This window comes from Myxine glutinosa, chromosome 14, assembly GCF_964187855.1.
Source record: "Myxine glutinosa chromosome 14, kmMyxGlut1.1, whole genome shotgun sequence".
Lineage (NCBI taxonomy): Eukaryota > Metazoa > Chordata > Myxini > Myxiniformes > Myxinidae > Myxine > Myxine glutinosa.
Genome location: NC_136274.1, coordinates 87,133,207 through 87,145,943, shown reverse-complemented (window position 1 = coordinate 87,145,943; position 12,737 = coordinate 87,133,207). Strand labels below are relative to the sequence as shown.

The 12,737-nt window shown below is 54.4% G+C and overlaps 1 protein-coding gene across 2 annotated transcripts in view; it reads left to right on the top strand.

The window, feature by feature from the left end:
• LOC137439973 (uncharacterized) overlaps positions 1–12,344 on the top strand; it is a 148,948-nt gene extending 136,604 nt beyond the window's left edge. For both annotated transcript variants that reach the window (XM_068136295.2, XM_068136297.2), the window contains one exon: positions 7,238–12,344. In XM_068136295.2, the coding sequence (XP_067992396.2) occupies positions 7,238–7,326 (89 nt within the window). In that variant the 3' untranslated portion in view covers positions 7,327–12,344. The remainder of the gene's footprint in view (positions 1–7,237) is intronic.
• The last annotated feature ends 393 nt before the right edge of the window (positions 12,345–12,737 follow it).

Here is a 12,737-nt window from a genome sequence, read left to right as displayed (position 1 = left end):
TAAACTAAATTCCTAAACGGGACGTACCCACAAACAGACCTAAAGACAGACGAAAGGGAAAAATAACTAAAATTAAATATTGTCTGTGTGCACTTAACTCAACTTGGCCGGTGGGGTCTCGTCAGTCTGCGAACGGGTCCCGGAGGTCCATGCATGGGAACACACGTCTTTGCTCGCAGTCCATGCATGGAACCAGGCCTCAAGGGGCCCTCGTTTACTCGGTCCTGCGAAGTGACCAGCAGGCGTGCAACTCGCGCCCCCAGCCACGCCTGTCCTCTATCTCTGCACGGAAACCGCAGCTCCCCGTTCACAGCTCTTCCGCCTCCCAACCACCAGCAAGTTCTCGGAACACTGCTGCTCGTTACAAGGTCCAGAACGGGAAGAAAGGAGAGAAGTGTCTGTGCACATGCATTGGCTATGGCATTCCGCACGAGCAGGAAGCAAGAGAGAATTGTGACCATTAATGATGGGCACCATCATGTTTGATGTTTGTCGTTAACGGCGGCAAAAAGGGTTGGCGTCAGGAAGGGCATCCGGCCGTAAAACATTGCTTCAAAAAGGGGACCGAAAAACAACAACAACCACGGTTCCCGAAAAAGGCCAACCCCCGCTTTGCGGGGAAAAATGGCCTCTAAAGGTGGTTTTAATGATGGTCACCAGAACGAGAAGGAAAAATGTCCGCCGCTCCAACTATTTTGTACACGCCGCACTGACGTCATCTGCCGTGCTTCACCAATCAGCATGTGCCACCTCTTTGTGGTCCATCTCTGCTCCTATCAGCAAGTTCCATCTTAGCCTGGGCTTGTGCCATATCAAATCCCACCCAATCACGACTCCTCGGGGCGTGGCCTCATGGATCTTTCGTCCTGTTCTGTGTCTCTTTCCAGTCAGGGTAATCAGCACTAGTGCTTCATCTGGGTTTCCGGTGGCCTTTTAATTAGTCAGCTTAATGGGGAGTCGATTGCGTGGCTTGGTTATGTGTCTATGGTGTGGTGCCAAAAGGGACATAGGAATAAAGTACAGAGGTAACGACATACAAGGGATAAATTACCCATAATGCCTGAGCTAATTAACATACCCCACTCCTCTGATGGGGACGAAGATACACTTAATCCGAACAAACGGAGCTGACTTATTTACATCGAGGTTTCTACACGACATTCGGAGCACCTACCTATGCATTCTACCTGCACTAAGGTATCACTGCCCCCTACAAATGTAACACTGTGGTGATGCGCACACACTACTCGATTGCCAGAGAGGTAGGCCACAACGCGTTGGTACAACAAAGAGTCTTTATTCAAAGCTCGCACTTCAGCACTGGGCGGGCTCGAGCTTAGAGCCCGCATATATGCCCCGAGGCCACGCCTTGCCCACGGGCATGGCCGATCGGCCGATAGGCGGGGCATGCATTACAGTTCCCCGCCTGGACGTTCGCGCCACCTGCTGGTGCGCGGAATTCTTGTCCCTTGTGCTCGCCACACGCGCCCCCCCCAGAATTCCCGCGCACCTGAAGGGTGAGTTTGCAGGGAAGCCGGATGACCCGGCCGAAACGCCCCCTGGCGATGCGTGCAGGGCTGGGGGGGTAGCAGGACGGCGGGGCTGGGGGATGCCGGGGGTCTGACCGCCGGGGGGCGGCCTCGACGCGGAGGCAGAGCTGCTTGTGGGGGGTGGTCCAGATCGAGGTGGGCCGGCTTGAGGCGGTCCACGGAGACACGATCCGGGGCACCGCCGATGTCGATGGTGAAATTCTTGTCCCCAGTCTCCAGCACGCGGAAGGGCCCGTCGTACGGGGGCCGTAGCGGTGCCCGGTGGGCGTCGTGCCGGACGAAGACGTACTCCGCCGTGCGAAGCTCCGGGGCGACGTGGGAAGACGGGCAACCGTGGTGTGCCGTCGGCACCGGGGCGAACCTCCGGGCGGTCTCCTGCAGGGTGGAGCGCTGTTGCGCCGCGGACCAAGGAGCCGTGGAGTCGGGGATAAATTCGCCCGGTACCCGCAGTGGTTGCCCGAAGACCAGCTCCGCCGAGGACGCGCGCAGGTCGTCCTTGGGCGCCGTCCTGAGGCCCAGCAGGACCCAGGGGAGCCTGTCGGCCCAGCTGCCATCGCGGAGGCTGGCCCGGAGCGCGGCCTTCATCAAGCGATGAAAGCACTCGCACAGGCCATTGGCCTGGGGGTGGTAGGCTGTGGTGCGGTGTAGTTTTACGCCGAGCCCTTGCGCCACCGTGCCCCAGAGCTCCGAGGTGAACTGGGGGCCACGGTCGGACGAGATGTCCGAGGGGGCACCGAACCGGGCAACCCAAGTGGCGATGAAGGCGTGCGCCACATCAGCCGCAGACGTCGCCGCCAATGGCACGGCCTCTGGCCATCGTGTGGTGCGGTCCACCATGGTGAGGAGGTGTGTGAACCCTCGCGCGAGGGGGGCAGAGGTCCCACCAAGTCGACGTGAACGTGGTCGAACCGACGCTCGGGCACCGTAAACGGGGCCAACGGGGCCTGGGTGTGGCGGTGGACCTTTGCGCGCTGGCACGCGAGGCACGGCCTGGCCCAGTCGCGGACGTCCTTCCTGAGGCCATGCCAGACGAACTTAGCCGCGACGAGCTTCTGGGAGGCCTTCGTGCCCGGGTGGGACAGGCCGTGGATGGCGTCGAACACTGGGCGCTGCCAGCCAGCGGGCACGATGGGGCGAGGCCGGCCGAGGGAGACGTCGCACAGGAGGGCCGCACCCGTGCCGTCGAACGGTACCTCGGTGATTCGGAGGCCCGTGACGGCGGTCCGCAAGGCCTGGACGCCGGGGTCGGCGGTCTGGTCCTCCGCCATCCGGGCATAGTCGATCCCAAGGTGGACCGCGTGCGCGACGGACCGGGAAAGGCAATCCGCCACCGGGTTGTCTTTACCCGCCAGGTGACGGATGTCCGTCGTATACTCGGACACGGCAGAGAGGTGACGCTGCTGCCGTGCCGACCATGGCTCGGTGACCTTGGCCATCGCGAACACAAGGGGCTTGTGGTCGACGAAAGCCGTGAACGGGCGGCCCTCCAGCAGATGGCGGAAGTGTCGGACCGCCAGGTGGAGCCCGAGCAGCTCGCGGTCGAAGGTGCTATAGCGGCGTTCATGCGGGCGAAGCTGCCGGCTAAAAAACGCCAGTGGTTGCCAAGCACCACGCACCCACTGCTCGTGCACCGCGCCCACCGCGTAGTCCGACGCGTCGGTGGTGAGGGTGATCGGCGCATCGGGCGCCGGGTGCGCCAGCATGGTGGCGTTGGCCAGGGCCAGCTTTGCGCCCGCAAACGCCGCGGCCATCGGCTCCGACCAGGCGATGTCACCTTTGCCCGGCTTGCCCTGGAGGGCCTCGTGCAGGGGTTGGAGGAGCTGGGCGACGTGGGGCACGAAGCCGTGGTAAACATTTACCATGCCCAGGAACTCCTGGAGCCCCTTGATCGTGCGGGGTCGCGGGAAATCCCTGACCGCCTCCACCTTGGCCGGTAAAGGGACGGCCCCATGCCTGGTGATGCGGTGCCCCAAGAAGTCGATGGTGGCGACGCCGAAACGGCACTTGGCGGGGTTGATGATTAGGCCATGCTGGCCCAGGCGTTTGAAAAGCGTGCGGAGGTCCTCAATGGTCCTCAATGCCAAACAGAAAATTGGAGCAGTCTCCCTTGACATATCACGTGCCTTCGATACGGTCTGGCACCCCGCTCTGCTCACCAAACTCTCCTCTTTTGGTATCAATGGAAATCTCCACGCATGGCTGGCGGACTTCCTCTCTAGTCGTCGTCAACGTGTGGCCCTGAATGGGTTTCTCTCATCTCCTCTTCCTGTTCAGGCTGGAGTTCCACAAGGCAGTGTTCTGGGCCCTGTGCTTTTTCTGGTCTTCATCAATGATCTCTCTGACTCTCTTGAAAATCCTCTGTATCTCTTTGCTGATGACTCTACTCTCTGTCGCTCCATTCTTCATCCTTCAGATCGGCAGTCTGCTGCCTCCTCACTCTCTGCAGACCTGGACAAAATCACAGACTGGGCAAACAAGTGGAACATGTCTTTCAATCCTGACAAATCTCACACTCTTACGATGTCTCTCCGAAAAGACTGACTGGACAACCCTCCCATCCACTTTCTGAATAATCCTCTCCAAGAAGTTCTGTCACTCAAGCTTTTGGGTCTCACTATCTGCCATGATCTTTCCTGGGAAAACCACATTTCAAATCTGGCCTCCAAAGCCAGTCGCCGACTGGGCATCCTCCGTCGTGCAAAGTCCTTCCTTGGCACACCTGAGCTCCTCACCACATACAAGGCTTTCATCCGCAGCTCAATGGAATACTGCTCTCCCCTCTGGGCTGGTGCTCCTGCCTCACACCTAGCTCGTCTTCACGCTGTTGAAACCAAAGCATTCAGAATCATTGGAATCTCCCGCGATGAAGCTAACTCCAAGGGCCTCTCACTCACTCACCGCAGGCAGGTTGGTGGTCTTTCCATCTTCTACCGACTCCTCTCTGGCCTTGCCCCCCCAGCTCTCTCTGGGCTCTGTCCCGCAAATATTCCTACAGGTCGCACAAGATCTGCCTGCAACCCTCTTATGGTCAAACTGCCAAAATCAAGACTCTCTGCTCACCTTCACTCCTTCATTCCTCTCTTCTCCCGCCTCTGGAACAAACTCCCTCACTCTCTTCAATCCCACTCCACCCTCCAGGTCTTTAAAACTGCTGTTCACCACCATCTCTTATCTTCCCCCATCCAAAACCTTGATCTTTTCTACCCCCGCTAATTTCACCCAAATCCACTTTTTAGAAATACCAACTTCTGTCCTGGAAGTCCTTGGTGTCCTTGTGTTTTATACTTCTCACAGCCCCCCACCCCCTTCCCACGCCTCCTCCCCCCAAGCCCTCTCCCTCCCACACATCTCCAGATGTCCCTGCTCTCAAATGTTGTGTTTGTGTGCTTCCCCTTCTCTCCCCATCTTGTTTTCCGCTTCCTCTTTTTGTGGGTTTTGTTTGTCTGGTTGATATGTTTGTGAAGTAAATGTTAGCTCTTTCACGAGCCTCGATTCAGAAAAAAAAAAAGAAAAAAAAAAAGGTGGAGCAGGTGCTCCTCCCGGGACGCGCTCGCGACTAGGATGTCGTCCAGGTAGACAAAGAGGAAAGGTAAGTCGTGCAAGACGCTGTCCGTAAGCCGTTGGAATACCTGGGCCGCATTCTTCAACCCGAAAGGCATTCGCAGGAACTCGAAGAGGCCGAAAGGCGTGATGACGGCCGTCTTCGGGACATCGTCCGGTTGGACGGGGACCTGGTGGTAGCCCCGGATGAGGTCCACCTTGGAAAACACGGTCGTGTTTGCCAACCGGGCGGAAAAGTCCTGGATATGCGGGACCGGGTAGCGGTCGGGGGTGGTGGAATCATTGAGCCGGCGGTAGTCCCCGCACGGCCGCCATCCCCCGCCGGGCTTCGGCACAATGTGCAGAGGAGAAGCCCAAGCGCTGTTGGAGCGCTGTACAATCCCCAGCCGCTCCAGCGTGGCGAACTCCGCTTTCGCCACGGCGAGCTTCGTGGGTTCGAGTCGGCGTGCCTGGGCGTAGACCGGCGGCCCGACCGTGGGTATATGGTGCTCCACCCCGTGTTTAACGGCCACCGCTGAGAAGGTGGGCCGCGTGAGGGCCGGGGAACTGGCTAGGAGGCGGATAAAGTCGTCCGCTGCCGGAAGCGTGCAAACTAAACTCGCCGGGACGGAACCTTCCAGCAAGCCGCTTGGCAAGCCGCTCAGTGAGCCGCTCAACGAGCCGCTCAGCGAACAAGCGAGCGAGCTGAAGGTTTCGGCCTGGACGAGCCGTCTGCGCTTTACGTCGACCAACAGCCCATGCGCACATAGGAAGTCCGCGCCCAGCAGGGCCATTGGCACGCTGGCGGTCACTAAGGACCATTGAAAGCGCTGCCCTCCGAACCGCAGTCAGAGGCAACGCTTCCCGAATGTGCGGATGGGTGTACCGTTGGCGGCAAGCAAAGCGGGGCCCCGGCCCGCGGCTTGCTTGTTGGACGTGGAGGCGGGGAGGACGCTTACCTGCGCTCATGTGTCGCAAAGAAAACGGCGCCCGGACAAGGTGTCCGTGATGAACAGGAGGCTGCCGGAATGGCCGACGCTCAGGGCCGCTAATGAGCGCCGGCCCGGTCGTTTCCCGACCCGTCAAAAGAGCATGGCGGGCGACACGTTTTAGCCTTGTGGCCGAACCTGGCGTGGTAGTAGCACCAGGTTTGCGGCGGCCGTGGTGGTGGCGGTGGCGGTAGTGGACGGGGCGCAGCAGTGGCCACGAGGGAAACCGGGGGAGCTGTAGCCTCTGCCCCGGGATCCACTACGGCAGCACCGTAAACCGATCGCGTGTCGCAGGCCGTGAAAAACTTGTCGGCCTCTACGGCCAGGGTGCGGGGTTCCTTTATTTTGGAACCGACCAGCGCGAGGCGTACCTGTACAGGTAGCTGGCGTAGGAAAAGCGCCCGGAATAAGAAATCCAGGGGCTGGTCTCCAAGCAGGGACAGCATGAAATCCATCCGGACGGATGGTCGTGTGTCGCCGAGGGCGGGAAGGTCCAGGAGGCGGTCGGCCCGTTCCATCTCGGTGAGCCCGAACGTGGCGAGGAGGAGACGTTTGAGGGCCTCGTACTTGTTGTCGCCCGGCGGGCGCCGAAGGATGGACACGACTCGGGCGGCAGTGCCGGGCCCGAGGGCGGCGACCACGTGGTAGTACCGGGTCTCGTCCGCCGTGATGCCTCGGAGCTGAAATTGAGCTTTGGCCTGCACAAACCAAACGTCGGCTTCTGCTTCCCAAAACTCCGGGAGCTTGACGGCGACGGTGTTGGTAGCCATGGTGCATTCGGGGGTCAGCAACGGCTGAACCAATTGGGGTCACCAGTGTGGTGCTGCGCACACACTACTCGATTGCCAGAGAGGTAGGCCACAACGCGTTGGTACAACAAAGAGTCTTTATTCAAAGCTCGCACTTCAGCACTGGGCGGGCTCGAGCTTAGAGCCCGCATATATGCCCCGAGGCCACGCCTTGCCCCCGGGCGTGGCCGATCGGCCGATCGGCCGATAGGTGGGGCATGCATTACAGTTCCCCGCCTGGACGTTCGTGCCACCTGCTGGTGCACGGAATTCTTGTCCCTTGTGCCCGCCACAACACAGTTGTATTATTGCGTCTGAAAGGAAGTGTGGGAGTCTGAATTATTAATCAATCTCGTCATTTTTCTTGTAGCTCTTCTCAATACCATGGGTGGTCTATTCTCCGGAGGGCGAGGACAACCCAATCACAGAGCTCCAGCAGGTTACGGACAGCGATATTAACAGGCCACAGAGGATCCATCCCATCGTTCTGTTGTACAAAAGCAGAAATCTTCTTCTTGTCTTCCCTCATTTTTTGTGATGGTTTATCGCCAGACATCTTGGCTTAATATTTGTTTGCATATCAATTTAGGAGATTTAGAAGTTTTTTCTTGTGGATAGATCAATACTGAAAGTTTATCTCTTGATGACAAGGAGATCTTAGATTTTCAGAGAAAAAAAAACCGAAATGACACACTGCTGTATTACATTGAGATGAACAAAATATTGCTTTCTATGAGGACTTGATATCAATTTAATGTTGGCCAATCTGTTTGCTCATCACTTGTTCGTTTCCCCACAAAGGAAACTTATTTTTGAGATATTGTGTCCACCAAGGTGACATGAGGTGTACATAAACCTGAGGAACTTCAAGAACTTCACAACAATGATAGTTGTACGATGTGGAAAAATTTCCATTTGAACATAAATCATAATTGGGCAAAGTGTCTCTAAATTAGATTCGCAAGAAAACTTAAGCAATTTTTTTTTTCACAACTTTTATGGACGCCATGCATTTTGTCTCCTTGTCAATGTCACCCACACTTTATACGATGTTCGTATTAGTTGTTGTAAAAATGGAAGTGTTTTGAGGGCTTGTCACGATGACATAAGTGGATAAGATGCGTGGTGGTAGATTGGGGAATGGCAGTGAAAGAAAGTCTCTGATGTTATGCGTACGATATACGGGAACGTTTCCTGCTTTGCTTATGAATGTTTTCTTGCAATATGTTGATGCCATGTTGGTGTAGTGCGAGCCTGTAATTCTTCCCTTTTTCTCTTAATTTGCACCGGAAAGGGGGAGACTTCCGGCTTCTTGCTGATGGCTCGTGTGAGCGAGTTGATTGCCGCCATTTTTGCCTTGTTTTATTAAATGTTGTGCCGAAAGGGAGTTTAGTGTCTCGTCCTGTCCGAACCGTTTGATCACGGCCCTTTTCCTGGATCCACTGTTCTCTATTGATATCCTCCGTACGAGCTAGCCTTTACCGTAGGATTTCAAGCCCTACTTTTCATGGCCCTTCGAGCCGGATAACGAACAGCTGGACAAGGAAATCATGGACGAGAATATCGCCACTACCCTGACTGCGGAGTGTACTCAAACAGCAGACAATACCAGCGACATTACTCATTAGCCCGGTTAGTCCTTTAACCACTCATGGCACGAATCCATTTGTCTCTGTCTCGGTGGCCGCCGTCAGCCCCGCGCCTGTATCAGCCACCGAATTACCGGATCCGGCCATCATTAGCACTGGCAATGAATTAACGGCGTCTTCCCGACCTGAAAGGAATATACGTATCCCTGAACGTTTGAAAGACTATCACTATGTTCTTAACTACGTACCTTCAAACACGAGTGGTTCTTCCCTTAATCAGGAGTGTGGGCCGAGTTCTTCTTCCCGACGACATTCGTTAGGAAGCCACCGACCAAAGACTGCCTCACTATGCAGTGCACATAGCTCACAACGCAGCCATTGTTCCAGCTACAGCCGTACATCCATTACATCCCAACTCGGTGGTATACAATCGGCTATTCTAATGGAAAAACGAAAACAGTATGAACTGGAAGAACTAACATGTCAAGTTGGGGAGGATGAGAGAGCTGAGAAACATGGACAGCAGCTGCAGGATGAAGTCCTTCAGGCTCAGGAGATGGAGCGCCAGGCTCTGAGGGAACGCGAGGCCTTGTCCGTCCAGCTAACAAGACAGACGTCTGAGGAAGGCCGAACAGGAACTGGAGGAAGCACGGTTGATAGTGTCGTTCTTGGATGCAGGAGATGAAGCGCCTACCTCTCCAACCGGGCGTCCAACCGTTACCGCCCAGCATACGATTCTGCACGGTGGTGGAGCGTCATGTACTCCCTCAGTTCAACCAAACAAACCATTGCCAACGCAGCTGCCGCTACTGCGGCCAGAGCCGGAAATTGCCATCACTGTCGACCTACAATCCACATCCACTCCTCGATTAATCATTAATGACAATCCATCACCAAAAGAGAAGGTGAAGCAAACTCGTCCAACTGCATATTCATCCGCCACCACAGCTCCATTCCAAGCTTCAAATTTTCATCCTAACATGTTACTATGTCATCATGCACCCTATCTACCACCCTCGACTTCACCACATAGGCATCCAGTTCACCCATCTGAGACGCCTGCAACACCCAACCTCATGGACCTATTAATAGCTTCATCCTATGGCGTACCGAAACCGAGTCTGCCTTATTTCCAGAGTGGCAGAGAAAGTGACTTTGCCCTTCTCAAGCTTGCATTGGATAGCCTGATAAGAAATCACACCTACTTGTCAGAGGAGTACAAATATCAAGTACTCTTAACCCACCTTAAGCTACCAAGTGCATACAAACTTGCTCAGGCCTACATGCATGATCTGAAGTCATACACGGTGGCCTTACGGGCCCTGCAGGACAAGTATGGACAGCCAAGGCAACTCGTACAGAGCGAAATTGGTGCCATCGTGAACATGGCACCAGTGAGGACTGGAGATGCAGAGGCCTTTGAAGAATTTGTTTGCTCTCGCGGTGCACTCCCTTGTGGGTATGTTACAATCCCTCGAGGGTGAGCATGGATTTGAACTACGATGTGGCTCACATGTAGACAGGCTAATTAGCAAACTGCCACCGAGCTATTGTGATGGATTCATTGAGCACTGCATTAACCAAGGACTTTTAAATGCAGATTCTAATCAGACCTACACGTTGCACCATCTGGCAGCTTGGCTGTAGGCGAAGGCCCGAGCTAAACGTATAGCGAACCAAGCTGCTGTCTACAAATGCGAGGGCCAGGGATTAGAGAGAAAGGAACAGCATTCTTCATCTTTCAAGAAGAAATAATCACAGGCCTCGGTGTTTCACAACTCTGAGTCACCAATAGCTGGCACAAGGCCACAGCCATTGCGTAATGTTTCTTCAACAACCAAGACCAAGCCTTATTGTCCTCATTGTGACACCAGTGATCAATACCTCGGTTCCTGTGTGGAATTCAAGAAGCTTTCCACAGACCATATTATTAAGTGGATAAGGGAACATGACCGTTGCTGGAGGTGCGGTTGTTCACACCCAGCTGATCGCTGTACACTTAGGAAGCCATGTGTTGCTTGCAACGAGTTGCACCTAACCATCCCACATGATGCAGCGCAGAGATCCAGCGATACCGTCCTAATGACAGGCTCCGCACCATCTGCAGTGTACCTTGACAAGCCTTCCCGTCCACATGATGTCCTGTTAAAGGTCGTAAAGGTGCTTCTTCATGGCCCACAAGGGTCCATAGAGACCTATGCCATTCCAGACGATGGTTCAGAAAGGACTATGCTTTTGAATTCAATAACGGAACGGCTGAACCTGGTGGGTAAACCTGAAGCATTACTACTCAAGACTGCGAGAAGATACGTTGCAGTGTACCACCGGGGCTTCTGTCAAGCTTCAGATATCATCGGTCGAGAACCCGAACCAGAGGTATGGGATAGATGCAGCATTCACTGCCACAATGCTGCGCTTATCTAAGTATTCGTACCCAGTGGCCGATCTTCAGAAACGGCACCCCCACCTAGCTGGGATACCACTCCCTTTGATTAACAAGGCTCAACCAACAATATTGATCGGGTCAGACTATCCGCACCTCATCTTACCAAAGCAACCTGTGCGATTTGGCCCCAAGGGTGCTCCAGTAGCAGTTTGTACCAACCTGGGCTGGTCACAACAAGGACCGGTCAGCGTACTAGAACAAAGTGATGTGACTGAGCTCCGGAAGTCAACCTTCTGTGGAACAATGTCGGTGGACATACAGGCCTTACCTGACCCTTCACAGTACAAGACTTGGAACGCTCTGGTTGTGGCTGCACAGCAGTGTCCTCAACGGGGTGGCCTACGATCAAGACTATCTTACCTTAAGCGCTCACCAGCATGGGGAGATAGAGAATCTTCTGCTTCAACGCTCACAGCACAATAGTTTTCCGGACTAAGTCCAGATACTTGCAATGGGTAGGGATTTACCCATCAGAGGTCGACTGGCATCTCTCTCACCTGAATATGACCGTACCCTTGGTCTCATCAGAGTAGGAGGAAGACTACGCCGTGCAGATGTCCTTACACAAGATGCTGTGCATCCTATTGTTTTAGATCCTCCTCACCCAGTAACCACGCTCCTCATTCAAGAATGTGATGACCAACTGCTTCACTGTGGTCCGGAGAGAATTCTCGCTGAAGTACGTCGCAAGTACGGGATTCTGTGTGGTCGAGAGGCTATTCGTCGACACCAACATCAATGCCACAAGTGCGGAAGATGGCGTGCCAATCCAGAGGTGCCAAGGATGGCTGATCTACATCCTGCTCGGTTACGACTATACAAGCCTGCCTTCTACTCTACTGGAGTGGACTGCTTCGATCCTTTCACCATAAAAATTGGAAGACGAACGGAGAATCGCTGGGGTATAATCTTCAAGTGCCTCACTACCCGCAGCGTACATCTGGGCCTCCTGGAGGGCCTTGATGCTGATGCCTTCCTAATGTCCGTCCGTCGCCTCGTCGCCCGTAGAGGGAAACCTCACGAGACCTTTCCGGGCTCAGATGGCCGCGCTCGAACTGCCAGCGTTCAAGTTTGTGGCAAGAACTATGTTCGACCACTTGCTAAATTGATCCGGCTGTCGAAGCTTGAAGATGATGGGTGAGGGGTGAATGGACTGAAAGACTTTCCCTTTTTACAAATTTATTCCACAAATTTGGGGGTGGCTGTTAGAAAGTCTCTGATGTTATGCGTACGATATACGTGAACGTTTCCTGCTTTGCTTATGAATGTTTTCTTGCAATATGTTGATGCCATGTTGGTGTAGTGCGAGCCTGTAATTCTTACCTTTTTCTCTTAATTTGCACCCTAAAGGTGGAAACTTCCGGCTTCTTGCTGATGGCTTGTGTGAGCGAGTTGATTGCTGCCATCTTTGCCTTGTTTTATTAAATGTTTGCCGAAAGGGAGTTTAGTGTCTCGTCTTGTCTGAACCGTTTGATCACGGCCCTTTTCCTGGATCCACTGTTCTCTATTGTCCTCCGTACGAGCTAGCCTTTACCGTAGGATTTCAAACCCTACTTTTCAGGCAGGATTTTCTGAATGCAAACCGTGCTGCCATATAACAGAGCACTTGGACACGCCGACACATTGTATCTTGCTCGCAGTAACATGTAACAGAGCACTTGGACACGCCGACACATTGTATCTTGCTCGCAGTAGCATGTAACAGAGCACTTGGACACCCCGTCACATTGACATTGTACCTTGCTCGCAATAACATGTAACACTAACAGAGCACTTGGACACGCCGACACATTGTATCTTGCTCGCAGTAACATGTAACAGAGCACTTGGACACG